Source organism: Gorilla gorilla, chromosome 14 (genome assembly GCF_029281585.2).
Source record: "Gorilla gorilla gorilla isolate KB3781 chromosome 14, NHGRI_mGorGor1-v2.1_pri, whole genome shotgun sequence".
Taxonomy (NCBI): domain Eukaryota; kingdom Metazoa; phylum Chordata; class Mammalia; order Primates; family Hominidae; genus Gorilla; species Gorilla gorilla.
The window spans coordinates 66,279,731-66,299,803 of record NC_073238.2 but is presented as its reverse complement, the minus strand read 5'-3'; the positions used below and the strand labels follow the sequence as shown (position 1 = coordinate 66,299,803).

The 20,073-nt window shown below is 48.0% G+C and overlaps 1 protein-coding gene across 2 annotated transcripts in view; it reads left to right on the top strand.

The window, feature by feature from the left end:
• DHRS12 (dehydrogenase/reductase 12) overlaps positions 1–20,073 on the top strand; it is a 47,872-nt gene that overhangs the window by 14,555 nt on the left and 13,244 nt on the right. The window contains exons 6-10 of one of the 2 annotated variants that reach the window (XM_055359909.2): positions 12,423–12,716; positions 13,808–13,912; positions 15,975–16,065; positions 18,594–18,731; positions 19,590–20,027. In XM_055359909.2, coding sequence (XP_055215884.1) covers positions 12,423–12,716; positions 13,808–13,912; positions 15,975–16,065; positions 18,594–18,731; positions 19,590–19,699 — 738 coding nt within the window. In that variant the 3' untranslated portion in view covers positions 19,700–20,027. Of the gene's footprint in view, positions 1–12,422; positions 12,717–13,807; positions 13,913–15,974; positions 16,066–18,593; positions 18,732–19,589; positions 20,028–20,073 lie in introns of those variants that run through there. The other variant, XM_063697624.1, reaches the window with a different exon arrangement.

Below are 20,073 nucleotides of genomic sequence, written 5' to 3'. Positions count from 1 at the left end.
TGTTATATCAGGCCAGTGGCTGTCCAAGTGGGGTTCCCAGACCAGCAGCCTCAGCATCACCTGGGAACTTGATAGACATGCACATTCTTAGATTCCCCACCCAGATCTACAGAATCTGAAACTCTGGAATGAGGCCAAGAGTTAAATCCAGTTTGACGGGCCTTCTGGATGATTCTGGTGCACACTAAAGATTGAGAACTAATGTACTATGCTTTTAGTCTCCTTGGAGTTTCTCCTTCTCAATCCAAGGGGCCTTTCAACTTTGAGATGCAGTGAATCCAACACTCTTCCCAGGACTTATCCTACTTCCTTGTAGTGAGGGGGGTGTTTTAATTAAGTATTGTTCTAGGTCACAAGATGGATGGCAGGGGTTTTGGTGGTTGTTGGAGTCATTGAGGGTGTCCAATATATAGCAACCCTATTCCCAACCAAGAACTGAACAAATTGAGTAAGCCGATGGAATAACAGTTGAAAGCCAACATATCACTGTTGTTACTGATAAGGCTGGTTGAAGGGCATGGCTCAGTGCAAGAGCCAAATGGGTTTCCTCATATGGAACCCAAGAATTAGAAGGATTCACCTACCTGGTCACCGGGGACTCCCCTTCTCTCCTTCCCCAGAAAGAGGAGAAGGGGAGGAGCAGAACTGAGCAAGCCCTGCTCATTGTCCCCAAATTTACTAAATTTACTATTTTTTTTTTTTTGAGACAGGATCTTGTTCTGTTGCCCTGGCTAGAGTGCAGTGACGTGATCATGGCTCACTGCAGCCTCGAACTCCTGGGCTCAAGCAATCCTTTCACCTCACCCTCCCAAGTAGCTAGGACTACGGCATGTACCACCATGCCTGACTAATTTTTTTTAATTAAAAATTTTTTGTTGTTGTTGAGGTGGGGGTCTCACTATGTTGCCCAGGCTAGTCTCAAACTCTTGGCCTCTAGCGATCCTCCTGCCTCAGCCTCCCAAAGTATTGGGATTACAGGTGTGAGTCACTGCGCCCAGCCTAAATTTACTGTGGAAACGTGCTCCATCTCCCTGGCAGATGGAAGAAGGTCCAAGGGAGAAAGAACTCACCCTAATTCCACTCTCTTCTCAAGGAAAGAAAGGCTAGGAGTTGGAAGATGCCTTCTCCCCAGTGATGAGGTTGCATTTTTCAAAACAAATATACCTGGAAGCTTGTATGAAATGGCACAGGTTTAGTACAAAATATTTTCATCACTGACTTTGTTCCAAATATGTTATCTTTGCTGAAATGACCAAAAGTACCAAAATGTAGGGTCATGCTAGAGTTTGGCTCATAACTCGATGGGACAGCTGAGACTCCCAGAGTGCCGCAGCTGGCCCCGAGGCACTGTTCCGCAGGACTGGTTACATAATTTGCAGAGTCCAGCACCAAATGGAAATGCGAGGCTCCATGTTGAAAAATTATTAAGGATTTCAATGCAGTGACCACGGAGCATTAAACCAGGTGCAGGGTCCTTCCAAGTACTGGGCTTTGTGTGACCTCACAGGATGAAGCCAGCTCTTTTGCTCACCCATCCACCCACCATCTGACAAAATTCTGCTAAGTGTTCGCTGCGGCCGGGCCACGAGTGAGAGTTGCATATATATGTATATTATATATATTTATATATATATAATTATATATTATATGTTTATATAATTTATAATATAAATTATATATAGATTATATATATTATTAATATATTATAAATTATATATAAACTATATAATTTATATAATTATATATAAACTATATAATTTATATAATTATATATAAACTATATAATTTATATAATTATATATAAACTATATAATTTATATAATTATATATAAACTATATAATTTATATAATTATATATAAACTATATAATTTATATAATTATATATAAACTATATAATTTATATAATTATATATAAACTATATAATTTATATAATTATATATAAACTATATAATTTATATAATTATATATAAACTATATAATTTATATAATTATATATAAACTATATAATTATATAATTATATATAAAAATATATAATATAATTATATATGTATATATATAATTATATAAATTATATATTTATAAATATTTATACTTTTTAATATAATATATATAATTATATTTAATTTAGTGCTATAATGGAGGTAGTCCTACATCACAGATGAGGAAACTGAGGTTGAGAGAGATCGTTTCACTTGCCCAAGGTCAAGTGGAGGAGCCAGAATGTGAACCTCGGTCTGACTTCCTCCACGACCCACGCTCATTACCAGTGCACAGTTCCACCCATCCCAGCATGTCCTCCCTCACCCCATCACCGTGTTATCCTAAATAAGTGCTAAGAAGTACTGGGAGGGGGTGACCAGCTATGCCAGGGAAGGCTGGGCTGGGGTTTGGGGGCACCTCTCAGAGAAGCTTAAAGGTTTTGGAAGATGAAAAGGGGGGTAATCTGGGGACCTTGGCCTTGCTTGGGAATGTGGACAGGCTTGATAGACTCTAAAGGGGCTGTCTATTTGATTATTTAGCTGGTTATGTTGCACCTTTGTAAGGATCCAGCCTGCTTCTAAAGACCTTGCTATCTCTTCCTTTTCATTTCCTGTTTGTGTTAGAAACATCTTACTGATTATTCCAACCTCTCTGAGAAGCGTAATAATTCTCGGGCTTTGATATTTATTCATCCTCTCTCAAGTGAAAGAAGTAGTATAATACACAAAGAGGCATGCCAGCACAGAGGGGCAGCTCCATGGGTCTTTGCTTGAGAGAGAAGGAGATACAGAGAGGTTAAAGTGCTGTCATTCTTCAGCAGGACCAGGCCAGACAAAAAACCTGGACCCCTGTCCGAGTCCTGGAAAATTGCTGGCTGCCTTTCTAATATGAAACATGTTTTCCTGGCCTGATTATGTAATGTGGGATAGGTTGTTTTCTATTTTCTAAGATTCACATGAGCTGTCAGAAACATTTGCAATCTCCAGCCAAACACCAGTAGGTTCCTGATACTCGGAGGAGAGCGTAAACCTCAGCATTTGCAGGATTTATCACTGGATCCTAAGGGTTTTGAAGCTGGTAGAATAGTTAAATGCAAAATGCCTTCAGCACCCATGCCTGCACACGGCTTTGTTGAGACATCACAGTGTATGAATTAGATAGTTTGGAAAGAATAATTCTTAGCCTTTTGCGGGGGCGGGTGGGGCCTGGAGAGATTTTCATATTCTACTGAGGGACAAAAGCGAGCTGCCCTGGGTCAGTTGATGCGCAGTTGAGCCATGGAGGGGAAGAGATTGCAGGAGACAGCTTCTGTTGGGTGGCTGTTCTCACCCCTTTGTTTCAGGTCTCCTCCAGTCACATACGTTTTGCCTGTTAGCATTCAGTGGCATTAAGAGTCCATGAGGAGTGAAGACAGATGGGAGGGGGAGGGCAGGGAGGCTGAGCTAAGTGCCCTGCTGGCAGCCTGCCACAGCCTAGCGTTAGCAGATTAAAACTCTCACCCGCATCTTAGCCTCTCTCACCACAGGACACAAGACGAGGACACTGATTCTATCTCCACCAGGACAGCTGCGTCACCAATTAATTGACTGTGATAAACAGGCAGTGGTGCCTTAGCTCTTTGGCAGGAGGCGAGGAAGTTCACCTTAGGTCACTTTGGAAGGATGTACGTCGTGAGACAGAGAGTGTTGTCGCTTGACATTCTGTTATGTGGCACCCTCCTCGGGCACATCCCAGTAACTAGTGAGAGCTGCTGTTCGACACAGGGACCCCAGGTCCAGAGATGCTTTCATAACAATAGCACATACTGAGCCCAGTCCCTGTGCTGCAGGCTGCACTGAAGGCTTTTCTTGGATTCTCTCATTCAGTCTCATAACCATTTTACAGATTTTACAAATGAGGAAACTGAGGCTCAGAGGTAGTCTAAAACCAGTCTGTGACTCACTTCCTAAACAAAGGACAACAAAATTGTGGTTGGGGCATTTTTTAGTGTAGGGTTGTATCGTCAGCTATTGCTATGAAACAACTCCAAAATCTCAGGGGTGTACAATGATAAGCATGCATTTTTGCTGACTCTTCTGCAGATCTATTGAGCAGGCTGATCTCAGCTGGGCTCAGCTGTGTGTCTCCAAGCTGCAGGTTTGGTATGGAGTATGTGCCAAATATCTTGTATCCTCCTTGGACCAAGGCGTATTCTGGCCAACGTATATTCTCAGGGCAATGGCAGAGGCCCAGGTGTGCGAGCAATTCCAAGCCTCTGCTTGCATCCAAGCCCCTTTGATTAACTGGACATGATATCCAGTTAACCAGTCCAGAAATCAGCAGATATCCAGTTAATCAAAGCAAATCATTTCACAGAGCTCCAAATCAAGAATCAGAGAAGTGTACTTCTCCCACAGAGGTGGCAAGGAGAGAATGAATATTGAACAATAATCTGCCACAAGGGTTTTTTTTTTTTTTTTTACATTCTAATTCTTTGAAAACGGGTCACCTGAGTTTAATATGTTAACTATTTATTAATCAAAATACCTAATGAACAAAGGCACCTTATTTGTTCCATAAACATTTTTTTTTTTTTTGAGACAGAGTCTCGCTCTGTCACCCAGGCTGGAGTGTAGTGGCACGATCTCAGCTCACTGCAACCTCCATCTCTTGGGCTCAAGCAATTCTCCTGCCTCAGCCTCCTGAGTAGCTGGGATTACAGGTACACGCCACCACATCCATCTGATTTTTTTATTTTTAGTAGAGATGGGGTTTCACTATGTTGGTCAGGCTGGTCTTGAACTCCTGACTTCAGGTGATCCACCTGCCTCGGCCCCCCAAATTGCTGAGATTACAGGCATGAGCCACTGCGCCTGGCTTGTTACATAAACATTTATAAAGGGCCCATTTTATGCCAGATGCTGTGGCCAGTTATGGGGATTGAGAAATGGAAGGGACTGCTGGCCTAGTGGGGGAATTAGACACATACATAATTTCAGTAATCATGTAGTAAAACTCTCTTTTCATCCATGAAGGGAGATTGGTACGGAGACTCAGAGGAAAACAGAGAACAGTGCTTCCAAGGCAGAATGCTTCCTTAGACAGGGCATGCGTTTGGTGCCAGGCATTCTTACTTATCAATAACCTTTACCTGAGCTATCCTCATGCATCGTTTTGTTCCTAAGATCTCCTTCCAGCTCACAAACCTTCAAGGCTCCCAGAAAGGCACAGAGCCTGGGAGGTAGCACTGTAGAAATGGCAGCTAATGTTGTTTTAACATCCAGATTCCTTAACCTGGAATTAAAGTCCTTTGTTAGCAGACCCCACCTCCTGTCCAAATGTATTTCCCATTATTTTCCTATATGGACCCTGTAGCAGTCAGCCTCTTATTTTGGAACTTGCCACTGGCAGTGCTACCTCTATGCTTTTGTCCTGCTGCTCCCCTGCCTGGAATGTCCCCTACCTGGCTAACTCATACTGCTCCTCTGTGACTCTGCTGGACACATTCCCCCCCCTGAGCCTGGTCAGATGCTCCCCTCTGGGCTCCCATGGACCCCTCTGTGTGCCTGTTGTGGCTCAGCAGAAGCCATCTGCTGATGGGTGGGTTTCTTGCCCAGAGCATGGATCCTTGAGGGCAGAATCCACCTGGCTCTCAGGAGGCGCTCAGTCACTCTGGCTGCACTGAGCAGGGTTGTAGTCCAGCTCCTCCAGTTACCTGACTCTGTACAAATGTCTTCAACCTCCCCTCGCCTTACTTTCCCATTCTGTAAAATGGGGTTGATGATACTTTTATAGGCCAGAAGTGAAGATTTAAAAAAGACTTGTAAGATATTTAACCAAAGAGAAATACCCTGTGTGCACACAAAAATATGCACACGAATGTTTATAGCAGCTTATTCATAATCGCCCCAAACAGGAGTCAGCCCAGATATATGGTGAATAGATAAACTGGCACTCCCATTCAATGGAATGCAATTCAGCAATAAAAAGGCACAAAATGTCAATGTACAAAACAGTGTGAGTGACTCTTAGATGCACCAGCCAAAGTGAAGCCAGACCCCAATGGGTGCAGACTGTGATTCCATTTATAGGACATTCTGGAAAAGGCAACCTAGGGGGCTAAGAAGAGGTCAGAGGCTGCAGGGGCGGGATTAGGGAGTGGTTAGGGGCAGGAGGAGGGTGTGACTACAAAGGGAATGTGAGTGGCTGTGAGGGAACATCTGGGGTGATAGAGTTCTTCCGAATCACACCACAGTCTAATGCATAGTTACATGACTGCATCTGTCACAGTTCAGAACTGTGTACACACACACACGTACGCACAGATTTTACTTTATGTTAAAAAATTATATATATATCAACAAGAAAAAAGAATGCACTGTAACTTTCAGCTCAATGTCTGGCATGTAGTGAGTCTGTTTCATCCTAAGAAGCATATTATTCATTATGATTGTTTCTTGGTGCTCGTCCTCAGTAACAAGTGAGCTGCTGTTGGAGAGACTGTGTCCTCAGCTTGAGGTGGGGGCAGATTTCAGGACACAGGGGAGGCTGGTGGAGTCTGGAGCTCCTAGGAACCCCATTTCCCCTCGACCGCTCGAAGGGCCCCAGGTGAGGCTCTTGGTTTAAACTGCACCGGGGAGCCATCCTAAGGAGAGAGAATGGACAAGCTCAGAAGTCAGAGATCATTTTTCCCATTGATTTTCGGTTTTCTGCCAGCCATGGAAGCTGCTTTTGATGAGACACAAAAGCTTCCCAGACTGAGCCTCCTGGGCCGCGCCGTGCACCCCGCTCTGGGCCGCTCTTCCTTCTCGGCAGCTCCATGGCAGTGCAGGGTCCTCGCCAGGCTCTGTGGTGTCTGCCCTTCTAGGTCTTCTGGCCTAGGAGCACCGGCCCCAAATCCAAGTCCTCCTGTGGGCCAGGACCTTACCTAATTACCTGGCTGGGATTTGGTGAGTGTTTTAAAGGTGTGCTGGTAACAAACATTCATTTGAGGAGTTTTAGAAACACAATCCCAAATAAGCACCTTTGTCCTTTTAATGAGCTGAGGCCCAAGTGCCCATACTCGGGTTCTCCCTGCAGTACAGCAGGTTCTTTCATACATCTCAGTGAAGCACACAGGACCCCCATACTGCGGCTGTGACAGCAGGGGGTGACATCAGTCACCTGGCTAGGCCCTGGAGAAAAGACTCCACAGCACTTCCTCCACCAGCCTCTCATGGTCCCCGAGTCCCGGGCATCCTGCAGCTCACTCCAGTCGGCTTATCTCCCTGACCTTTGGCCACTCTCATGCTGAGGTCACCTATGACCCTGATATTCCTGGTTCCGGAGAGCGCACCTCTACCACATCCATCGGCAGCACTGGGCACAGTTGTCCGTGCTCCCATAGCGTGATGGCCTCCAAGCCACCTGTGATTCCACCCTCGGAGGCTGGCTCCTTCTCAACCTCCTTAGCCAGCTGCAGCGTGTCTGCGGGGACTTTAAATGTTGGCATCCCTCCCAGACCAATCCTGTGCCCTCCTTTCTCCTCCCACACTCTCTGTTGGGATCTCATCCTTGCCCCAATGCCATCATGTGCCTGGCTCCCAAGGGCCCCCTTCCAGCCCAGATCTCTCTTCTGAGTTCCAGGTCCAGATCTCAAACACCTCAGACTCAGCATGTCCAAAACTGAAGCCTTAGTCCCTCACCGGTCTGCTCCTGTAATGGGCCCACCCCAGTGGCCAGCATCATCTCCGTCACCGCTTGTCCTTGACACCCCCTCACTTCTCATATCCAAGCAGTGATCGTGCCTTTGGACTCCCTGCACAACGTGTCCCCAGTCTGTCTCCTGCTCTTCAGCTCCACTGCGACCACTCTGCCCAAGCCACTGTGGTCACTGTGATGTAGTGGAGTAATATGGGGCCCTAGGTGCCCTCCTGTACCCACCTCCCGAACAGAAGCTTCCTCCATAAGGCTGACAGAGTGGTCCTTATGCATGCAAATCTGTTTCCTTCTGCTTAAAGTCACCCCTTGGTTTCATATGAGGTGAGTGTCTCTGGCGTTGCCCTTGGAGGCTGCAGCCTCACATTGCCCTACCCTCTACCATGCTCACTCGGCTGCAGCTGCCCTGGTTGCACTCTCCAGCCTCAGGGCCTCTTTGCACAGGCTGTGCTCCATACCTGCAGCCCTTCTTCCCATCCCCAGCCCTCTACCTGCCTGTTCCCTCCTCTTCTCCAGGTCTTAGCTGAAATGTCCCTTCACAGTTCATGCAGAGCCTGACACCTCCCCCCCTGTCCCACCCCCATGTGCCCATAGCACTCTAGCACTTACCTCGACCGTGAGTGTAGGTTAGTCATGTAGTAACGTGTGTAATGCCTGGGAATGCCTGGCAGAGGGCAGGGTGCCCTCAGTCTGTATCCTGAGTACTTAGCACTGGGTCTGGCACTCAGTGGCCCTTGATAAATACTTGTTCAGTGCGTGGAACTGGATAAGGTGGCGGGGATGAGTTGAGGTTGGGGGCAAAGGGGAAGGCCTGACTCACGCTAACCACTCTCTGAGCCCAAACCAAGAATACCCCGTAGGAAGCCAGTGCCTTGAATGTGTTCTAAGAGCTCATTTCCTCTGGGACTCTGTCCTGCTGTCTTCTCCAGGTAATGTAATCTTTGAAATCATCTTTATATAATGTGTGAGATTAGTGTGTGAGCCCCCCAGGCTCACTATGTTTTTGTTACTGTACAAAAGAAGTACCAAATGGTGTTCACCAGTGCAGCTGTCTGCTCCTTTAAAATTAACACCAGAAACTTCCCAGGGACAGCAAGACAATGATTTTCTCCGTCAGATAGTAGCGTGGATGGAAGCACATAACCCATTGGCTAGTAACCAAAGTAGCTTTAATTCAAGGTGGCTTTGAAGGTTTCTTAATAGAAATGCCAGTCAGTTTTCCTATGCTAAATTTACAAATTGCAATATATTTTTCTCATTAAAAATAATTACCTTTAATGCTATTAAAATGTCATACTCAAGATATATAATTTCAGAAATACTATGAATTTAGTATTTGGAGGATGCAGACATGGGTTTCACAGTGCTCTAAGAACACGCGGCATCTCTCCTTCAGCATCACCTGTGCTCCACACAGTTTTACCTCTCTTCTTAATTAGTTGATAGAGAGATTTGCTTCAAGTCATGTACCCATGTAATAAAAGTTCTTGTTGCCGTATTTAGAAGACTATGTCCAACATAAATTCCACTGCCAGATCTCTTTCTCGTAATGAACCTCCATCGACATAATGAGTTCCTTGGAAGAAAGGCATTGTGTAAATTAAAAATACTAAAGAGTCATAATGATAATGAATTATTTTCCTTGTTACTGGGAGCAGGACTAACCTTGGGCAACTTTTCCAGTAGCTGAAGGTGCCTTCCCTCCTCCTAGGCCTGCCCTCCCGTGGGATTCTGTACTCTAAAATATCTCTCTTTTTCTCTCATCAAAACCTTGAATCACCCAAATGTCCCTGATATTAATAGGAAGTCTTAGAGGAAAGGAAGTTGTTGACCTGGTTCACACGAAGATATGAATGACTAAAAGCACCCATTAACCATTTATAACAATGCCCCTCCTGTGTCTGTCCAGAGACATTCTTATTTATTTATTTATTTATTTTTGAGATGGAATCTCACTCTCTTGCCCAAGCTAGAGTGCAGTGGCACAATCTCAGCTCATTGCAACCTCTGCCTCCCGTGTTCAAGCGATTCTCCTGCCTCAGCCTCCGGAGTAGCTGGGACTACAGGTGTGGGCCACCATGCCCGATTAATTTTTGTATTTTTAGTAGAGACGGGGTTTCGCCATGTTAGCCAGGCTGGTCTTGAACTCCTGACCTCAAGTGATCCGCCCGCCTCGGCCTCCCAAAGTGCTGGGATTACAGGTGTGAGCCACCACGCCCAGGAGACATTCTTATTTTAAAGGGTAGCTGGTTATCCCGGGAGAACTGGTGGACTTCCTAACTGAGACAAGCCAAGTGTCTTAGGTTTTGTGTGGTCAGAAGTAACCAGAACCCACACAGGAAGACTAAAGAAAAAAATAACTTATTAGTGGGCTACAAGGGCAGCCCTCACAGAACTCAATGGCAGAGACAGAGCTGGGCTTTGGGAGGGCCAGGGACAGGACAGGAGAACCTGTCAGCAGCTAAGGTGACCTTCTGCTTCCCTGGGACTGTTGTCCATGGACTCTCATCACAACTGCTTCGTTCACTCTCCGTCTCTGCTTTTCCTTGCATCTGGGTCACATATGGCTGCCACTGAGTCACCTGTCCTCCATTCAGCATTCCATTTTCACACTCTTGTAGGGAGAGTTTGGGTGGGACAGCTTGGACCAGGTGTCTCCCCCCTGGCCCAGTCCATCTGCCCGTGGACTGGGCACATGGGACAAATGCAGCACCTGGCCCAGGGCAAAGACTCAGTTATGTGTTTGTTGTTGTTATAAACAGGATGTGTTTGGGGCCTACCCCTAAAAAGAGGGAATGGGGCATGTTTCCCAAAGAAGTCTACTGCACCAGGCTGAGGAGTTTTTTGCTTAATTCAATGGGGGCCAGAGTATTGAAGGACTTTGGGGGCAGGAGAGTGACGTTGGCTCACGTGTTAATGACAGGCCTGTTTGGATCTGTGTGAGCTGGGCAAGGAGCAACTGGCGCCATGTTCACTGAGGAAAGAATGACTTGCAGAATGGGTACCTTCCTTCTCCTTGGCATGGGTTGGCATGCAGCATGGCTACGTGACTCAAGAAAAGGGAGATGCGCCATCTGTTTTCCACATTGTATGAACTTGCTGGGACTTTGGATAAGTCACTGAACCTCTCTGGGATTCTATAACTCTAATTCTTTTAATAAGAGTTTATATATATATACACAGACACCCACATATATGTGTACACACATATGTATGCACATACATACGTATATATTGTGTATTATTTTAGCAGATTATTATTGTGTTTCTCTAGGAGTTTTTTTTAAAAGCACCTGCTACTTGGCAGTCCCCTAGAGGAGAGAGTACTTGGCAGGGACAAGCGACCCAGCCAGCCCTCCTGCAGGTGACTGGGAATGAGAGCTGAGCACCTCCCAGGCAGGGAGGATAGGTGCAAAGGGGCTCACCCCAGCTCTCGCCGTCCTGAGAGGAGAGGGGAGGTGCCCTTCGCAGGCAGCAGAGCCAGCCCAGGCGCTGGCTTTCATTTCCCTTCCTCACGAGAGCCATTTATGACAATCCGTCAGGGCAAGCTGATGCGGCAGATCGCTTTTGGCAGAAGTCCTTTCTACTTGTCATAAATCACAGAGAAAGCCACCAGCGGTGAATACAAAGAAAGTCCAAGACCACTGGCTGGAGGTTAACAGCTGTTAGCGACCCAGGGTTCAGGAGACTTTACAAATCCACAAATACGAACAAGGCAGGCTCCTACAAATAAATTGGGCTGTGAACAACTAAGAATGCTGTCTGGGATGAAAGTCACAACTCAGAATCACAAATGATAATACAGCAAGAGCAGGACAAAGGCGGCCTGCCCGGAGAACTTTCCAGTCCTCACAGGACATGCACACATTTTTATTTCACCACAAACTCCTCTGATCCTGTGAGGTGGGCTGGCCAGCTATTATCTCCTGAAAATGCCACCGCACTTGCCTACGGTCACACCGCTGGTAAATGCCAGAGCCAGGGTTCAGAGGGAGGCCCCTGGATCCACCTCCAGGACCCTTCCCACGATGCCAGGCAGCTCCTGCGAGCTGGATGCAGGCCACATTGCGGGCGGTGCAGGAAGCTGTGGTGAGAGCTGGTCACACACAAACTCCATGGCGTAGCCCAGAAAAGAGCCCAGGGCTCGCCACTTTAAGCCCCTGACTTGATTCCTGCCTCACTTTGGGGTAAGGGGCTTTAAACTCTCCCTTTTTTGTAAACACAGAGTAATAAACATTCATTGTTTAAAAAAATACAGGCATGTATAAGAAGAATATAGAAACAATAATCCCACCATTCAGAGATGAGCATTTTTAACCTTTCAGGGCATCACTCTCATCCTTGTAGACATTTTCTCTTCATCTTGACACATCTTTCCTCACCAAAATGGAACGGTGGTGTTCCCAATGTTTTGTAATTTCTCATTCCATATATATTAGGAATGTCTTTCCATGTCACATACACTTCAGTGTTTTTCTCATTCCATTAGAAATGTTATATGTGTATTTCTTGATTGAAGAAATAACCATTAAGTTATATGCTCATTGTAAAAATACTCAAATCCAAACAGTGCAGAAATGTATAGCAAAGGAAGGAAAAATTTTACTGAATTCCACCCTTGAGACCTAATTTAGCGGTATTGCTAAATTTCATCTTCACATTTTTCTGTGCACAGACTGGACATATAGATGCATTTTTTCTTCTGCAAAGTGGACCCATCTACTGTTTGGCAGTTTTCTTTTTCCCTTCCTGTATTCCTGTAGTGTGGACATCTTTTCCTGTCGGTACATGAGGCTCTAAGGCATCTTTCTTCCAGTCCTGGGAAAAGGAACATTTGGCTTGAAGGATCCTCGGAAGGAGGGACTGCCCCTCAGGTGGCCACTTGCCCTCTTGTTGGGGGCGGGTGCGGGCAGACAGTCCCCACATCAGTCCTGCAGGACCCCCTGAGTTGGGGCTTCCTGCGGCCCCCTCATGGGATGCTGTGTGCTGCCTCAGGTGTGTACATTCTCACGACCGGCCTGATCCCTGTGCTGGAGAAAGAACACGACCCCCGAGTGGTGAGTTGACCTTATGGGATGTTTTGAGGATAATGGACTTTGCTCCTGATGGGAAGTCAGTGGGCCTAGGTTTGCTGCCAGACTGCCCTAAGGGGGCCATTCTGTCCACATCCACAGCAAAACCCCAATTCTGTCAGGGGGCTGAGAGGGAGGTGGAGGCATGCCAAGAGCACATTCAGACCCCAGCCCTCTCTGAACCCCCCCAACCCCCGACCCCCACTCTGGCTGTCACGTGGGTGTCGGCAAAGCACTGGGGAGGGAGGCCTCCGAAGGGCAGGGGTGGCTTGTGGGGTGCTCAGGTCAGGGTGGTGCTGCTCTTCCTGGGGACTGTCCTGCTCAGAGGGGAAGGGACTGGCTACTGGAGCCTGTTCTCCCCCAGCGGGTTGAAATATAAATTGGAGAAAGCAGGAAGAAGACAGTTAATGTAGGCTGCCTTCTCTCTGCTGTGGTGGGCAGAATAATGATCTGTGCCACCCCCCACCCAAAAGTTCATATCCTTATCCTAGAACCTATGACTATGTCACCTTTATATAGCAGAAGGGACTTGGCAGCTGCAGTTCAGTTCAGGGCCTTGGGATGAGAAGCGTGTCCTGGAGTATCCAGGTGGGCTTGGTGGAGTCCCAAGGGTCCTCATGGGAGGGAAGGAGGAGGGCGGGAGTCAGAGGAAAAGTGACTATGGAAGCAGAGGGTGGAGACGTGGCTGTGAGCCAAGGAGTGCTGCCAGCCTCTAGAAGTTGAAGGCAAGGAATGGAGTCTCCTCTGAGACCGGCGGAGGGGACGCAGCTCCGCTGACACTTGGATTTTAGCCCATGAGCCCCACCTTGGACTTCTGGGCTCCAGAACCATAGGAGAATACATGTAGGAGAATACTGTAGGAGAATACATATAGGAGAATACATGTACTGTAGGAGAATACATGTAGGAGAATACTGTAGGGGAATACATGTACTGTAGGAGAATACAATGTGTTGCTTCAAGCCACTAATTTTGTGGTCATTGGTCACAACAGCAAGAAGCACTGCTCTACAGGGGGTGAAGAGTGGAAGGGGTCACAGGCTTTAGTTTGTAAATCTCTGTTACCTTTATTGCAGATAACTGTCTCCTCAGGAGGAATGTTGGTTCAGAAACTGAACACCAATGATCTCCAGTCCGAAAGAACACCATTTGATGGAACTATGGTCTATGCACAAAACAAGGTCAGTGAGGTGGGTTTCCCGAGACTGCATTTTACCCACGGGCTGCGAGGGCCCTTTTCCAAGGAAGGCTTACTCTGGGATGCACATTAATTGGACCTTAGTAGTTCATGCAGCACCTGAAAATGTTCCCTCACCAAGAGGGCTCCCCTTTGGGGAGCACAGCTCTGCTCAGACCCATGTGGGCTTTCAGCAGCATCCTGGGAGGAGCCACAAAGCCACTGCATCTCCTCTCGGTGTTTCTCAGACCCACACAGAACAGGATCCTAGCAGGGGGATCCATTGCCCTGTGCTGCTCAGAGGGAATGAGGACGGCGAGCGGTCCCTCCTCTCTCCTTTGGGCAGCTCTTGGCTTCCTGGAGGCTCATTGGGAGGGGCGGCACATTGAATTCTGAGGGAGGGAAGGGGCCACAGTCCAGAACCCTTGACCACTCTGAACGGAAAGTAGATTTCTACAGATGGAGCATCCTTCATCTGAAAATCCCAAATCCAAAATGCTCCAAAATCCAAATCATTTTGAGTGCTGACATGATGTCACAAGTGGAAAATCCCACACCTTTGCTTTCTGATGGTTTCATGAACACACATTTTGTTTCATGCACATTATTTTAAAAATATTGTATAAAATTCCCTTCAGGCTATTTGTAAAGGCGTATATGACACATAAATGAATTTTGTGTTTAGATTTGAGTTCTATCCCCAAGATATCTCGTTATGTATATGCAGATATTCCAAAATTTGAAAAAATCTGAAACTTGAAACACTTCTGGGCCTCAGCATTTCAGATGAAGGATGCTCAACCTGTACTGCTGTATCTCTGCTTATTACAGCTATATTTAAAAGCCGGATATATATAACTTCCATATTTACAGTTCTTGCCCTTAAATTCACCCGCTAGGGCGCCCACATTGTCTGTAAGGCTGCCAGCACCCTCCGCCTTCCTTGTCGGTGCTGTGTGCCTTCCGAAGGTGGCCCTGTCTGAGACTCTCTGCACCTCCACTACTTCTGCTTATATGCCCTAGGTGTGCCCCAGTTTTGCTCCCTGACCCCAGACCAAATCCTGGTGAATTACATCTCATGACTCCAAATCCTGACATTTGAAAGACCTGCACTTCTTTACAGTTTTCCCAGAGGACATGGGAATAAACCATCCACTTGTAAATGAGGCCCAGAGATGGAGTTCTTTGCCAAGCATGATCAAACTACCCTGGGATGGGGCAATAGTGTGACTGCAGCTGGGAAAGGGGAGGATTTAAGGATTTTTATTGTCTATAACTGATGTATTCTCTGTGTCCAGTACATTTGCTACGCTCTGCCTAAGGAAGGAGTTAATTCATATATATATATATATATATATATATATATATATATATATATATGCTTACTGCAACCTCCGTCTCCTTGGTTTAAGCAATTCTCCTACCTCAGCCTCCTGAGTAGCTGGGATTACAGCTCCAAAATCCAAATCATTTTGATTTGCCCACCACTACACCCAGCTAATTTTTGTATTTTTAGTAGACTGGGTTTCACCACGTTGGCCAGGCTGGTCTTGAACTCCTGACCTCAGGTGATCTGCCCGCTTCCCAAAGTGCTGGGATTACAGACTTGAGCCACCGCGTCCGGCCTTAATTCCCATATTAACTGAACACACACCGTATGCCGGTCTGTGCTGGGGGCCTGAAGTACAGCAGTGAACAGGACAGTTACCACCCCTGCCCTCAGTGAGCAGCAAAGAATAGAGTCACCCAGGCGACTTGTGGACGAGGAACACCTGGGCACTGAGGGGTGTAATTTCATGGGGGTGGGCCTGCTGTTCCTCCTCTCTCAGTGTTTTGCTGGGTTAGCTCATTGCTTGTTCTGGCCTCCTTTGGAGTGGGTAGGACCTGCTAGGTCCTACTCAGGGCTGCTGAGTAAAGACTGATTCTGGAGGAGGGTGACATCAAGTGGCCGTACATACTGCAGAGTCCAGCGTAAGATAAGCCAGGCTGGGCAGGGCTTATCCCCTGCCCTTGCACCTAATGGCGCCTCCTCTCTCCTGTTCACCCCCTCGCTCCTTCCTGTCCAGAGGCAGCAAGTGGTTCTGACGGAGCAGTGGGCCCAAGGGCACCCGGCCATCCATTTTTCTTCCATGCATCCTGGCTGGGCCGACACCCCAGGTATGTCATAGCCTTTAATTGCTGAGCCACTTACATTTCATCTAAAAATACCTGAGCAGCTGCAGGATTGACTCTCCCCAGGAATGACCTAAAACCAGCGTAATGAGGACTGAGGAGTAGCTTCATTTCCATTTAGGCAGGGGCGCGTTGGGACTGCAGCTGGGGGAAGCCTCATGCAGACACAGAGCTTTTGCTTCCAGCTTGCCCTGTGCAAGTCAGGGAAGGAGATGGTGGGAACGGGAGCAGGTGCGCCTGGGGCGCCCTCCTGACTACAGCATATCCTGGTGAGAGAGGGAGCCGGTGACCATTGTCATTTCCACGTCAGACAGGAATGAGCAGGAGCTGAGGAAGGTAGTGGGAGAGGCCCAGACTGCCTCACCACTCCCCAGGTTTTTGGAAATAATGATGCATGAAGGTAAATGACAGCCACAAGGACACAGCTCGAATGATCTGGAAGCGTGTTGGAGCAGCGGTGGAGGGGAGCAGAATTCTCTTCCGGATCTGCCTCACCAACTCCGTGACCTCAGGCAGCTCACCTGGGCTCTCTGCAGCTCTTTCCTCCTCCACAAACAAGGGAACTGAAAGCAGCAGCAGCCACAGCACACACCCCAGGGTGCACCCGCAGCGCCAAGAACTGGTCTCAGCGCTGTCTGCGGATTAACTCATTTGTCCTCAAGCCCCTGTGGAGTGGCCACTACTGTCTATTATCACACCCATTTACAGATGAGGGAACTGAGGCCCAGAGAGGCTAAGACCTCCCAGCCGGGCCTGGCCATGGGGTTTTGGGAATCAGGCTCTCACACACTGCTGGCATGGCCTTTCTGAAAATCACTATTTATCAGAAGCCTTGGAATTCATCCTAAGAAATAAAGATAGGGAAAACAAGGTTGCTTATCACAGTGCTGGTGGTAGGAGATGAAGTTAATAAATTATAGAACACCTGTGCAAAATCTGTTCGGGGCTGAAGACTCTGCTGTCAATCATGCCTATGGAAAAACCCTGTGTGCACTATATCATTAAATGAAGATACCAAGTTCCTGAATAGTACATGCCTCATGATCTTATTTTTGTAACTACCACACCGCTATAGAAAGAGGTGTGTGTTGGTGCTTTGTGGCATCTCATGGAGACCAGCTTGGAGATTTGGCAGAAATTAGTCCTCACCTGTACAGATCTGAGTCTCCTGTCTTAAATACAAAAAGGATGTTCTCAGCAAAGTATAGTAGGGGAGACTCAGCCTGGGAGTGCTCAGAGAGCATGGCTTCTCGATTCTTCTCACTGCCTAATGGGAGACATGCTTGGTTCTGCCTGTCCAGGGTGAATTCTAGGAGGCCATGGGGGGCCCCCAGCCTCTTATCCTCCAAGGACACCATTCTGACAATCCCAGCATCAGCTCAGATGTTTAAAATCTGCCTGGCAAGCCCACCAGCGGGCTCTATCATCTGGGTCAAGGTGCAGTTTACCACGTGTTGTTCAGAGGTTACAGAGCAGCTCTCAGGTGCACACAACCTGTCTGTGGCCACAGGGGCCTGGGAGGGCTGAGCATGCGGACATGTGTCACTGCTGAGTGACACATCACAAGGTTTTCACATTTTTTCTTTTTGCCTATCAGTTTATCCTGATTTTTCTACAGTAAACAAGTATTGCTTCTGTGAAAAGAAAAAAAGATGTTTATTTTTAATTTAAAAAAGGAGGGCTTTTGCTTAGGTGATCCTTTCTAGCTCTAAAATTCCATGATCTCAGTAAGGCTCTGAGTTGTTGTTTTCTCTGGTTTATTTTCTTTCCTTGGCTTCGAGAGAGAACTATTTTGTTTCCCAATGTGCTCACTGTGGAGACACTGTGTTCCCTGAGGTCTGTGGGAAAATGGGGTGTGGACTGGAGCCAGGGCGTGTGGCTGGGTCCTCGAAGGCGTGGGCAGGTAGAGTGCCCGACGCTCTGGCACAGGCCAGGACCGGGAGGCTACTCCAGGCAAACACCTCCCTGTAGCCCTGGGATGCAGAGGGTGGGACACCTCGAGGGGCTTGGCAGAGGAAGTGAAGAATTCTTTCCTCTTATCTACTCCTCCCTAAAAGAGGAAAACACTAAAACAGTCCAAGGAACCAACAGCCAGGATCCTCTGAGTCTAGATGGTTTGAGAGGGCTCCTGAACCCAGGAGACTAAGTGGTTTGCTGGGCCCAGCCTCACTGTGAGCCCCACAGCTCATTAGAATCCTCTCTTAGGATGGAAAGGGAGGGCTCTGCGGGCGACTCTGCTCTCAGGGCTGGGCTGGGTGCTGGTGCCCCGGGGACATGGGGACTCAATCAGGCCTCTGGTGAGCACCACTTTCCATCAGGTGACACCTTGGGGGCTTTGTAACAAGGTTCTTTGGAATTGGTTCCGAGTGGCTTGGGTGAGTGCTATAAAATAGAAAGAGCAGTTTATGATCCCATTTCATTTTTGCACTTTTTTTTTTTTTTTAAATTAAGGGAAGTCAACCACATTTGCTGGAGAATGCTGTCCTAATCCGCCTGCCCCTTCCTTCTCCCAGGTGTGAGGCAGGCGATGCCGGGGTTCCACGCCAGGTTCAGGGACCGCCTGCACTCCGAGGCCCAGGGCGCGGACACCGTGCTGTGGCTGGCCCTCTCCTCTGCCGCAGCCGCACAGCCCAGCGGCCGCTTCTTTCAAGGTGACTTCCTCCCTGGCTGTGAAGGCAGCTGACACAGGGCTGGGGGCAGCAGCTGGGCCTTTGAGGCGCACCTTCCCCTCCGTGAAACCTGGGGTGGGACTGTCCCCTGGGGGGTGCCTGGGCTTCTTTGGCAAGATGATTGCTTTGCCTGCTGAGGTTAGTTTTGGGAAGCGCTTCACTCCAGGTTGGTAGCTTCTTTGGAGACTTGTGATAACCCTGTCATCAAGGTCCTGTGAGAACGGGAGAGGCAGTTCCTACCTTGGGAATGGAAGATTTTCTCTGCAATTTGCCGAGGCCCAGGAGGGGCGCTATTCAAAGCTGCACTGCAAAGGGAGTAACGGACTCTGCTCCTCTGCAGTGCAAAGGGTGTAACGGACTCTGCTTCTCTATTTTTGGAAGCAGTGATCTGTTCACGTCTCTTCCCAGTGGGCTCCTAAGGGGGCAGGCGTGTGAGTGGACGCCATCCGAAGACAGCACTTGACCTCGGGTGGAAGCCAGGCTCTTTGCTTGGCTTCTCTTTCCTCTGTACTTGATGAGAACCACCCTTGCTTGAGGAATTCTGAAGCGCTGGTGACCCCTGGGGTATCCGGGAGGATGGCCGCACCCCTTCCTGCTGATCACCCAAACGTGGTCTCCCGTCCAGCCCTGGCTGCAGCCTCCCAGTTCCCAAACTGCACTTTACATATCAATCCATGCTGCCTGATCCCTGTGGGACCTTTGAGGGCAGGGATGGGTTCTAACACCCGTAGGGTGCTGCCACTCCAGCAGGCGTCGGTTCAAGGCCTGAGCAGCACAGGGACATGGACCCAGCCACGCTGCAGCAGCTCACACCTCTCTGCGGTTCCCTCTCACTTTTAGATCGGAAGCCAGTTTCTACACACTTGCCTCTCACTAGAACGTCCTCCTCACCGGCCAAAGAGGACAAACTCATTGAAATCCTGGAACAGCTGGCTCAGACATTTAAATAGGCCAACCCAGACACAGTGCGGTACCAGAATTATCTTAGAAAATATCAGAAGGTGCGGTCTAGGGACCAGTGAATAAGACCCCACTTCAACTTCCCCTCGAAGACGTTGTGGCCTTCACCTTGAACTCCTGCAGCAGGTTCTTTTCTTATTTTAAGTCTCATTTATTCGAGAATGTGGTTTTCTAAAGAATTCGAAGTTTGAGATGAACCATCATTTCAGTCTTAGGGGACGCAGGGGTGGGGGCAGCAGGAATGCCCCCCTGTGAACTCCACTTCCCCTCCCTTTCTCAGCTCCTCCAGTGTCAGAGGCTGGTGCTGTGCGCCCCCTCCCCCCCTCCCCCCCCCCCCCCCCACCCCACCCCACCCCACCCCACC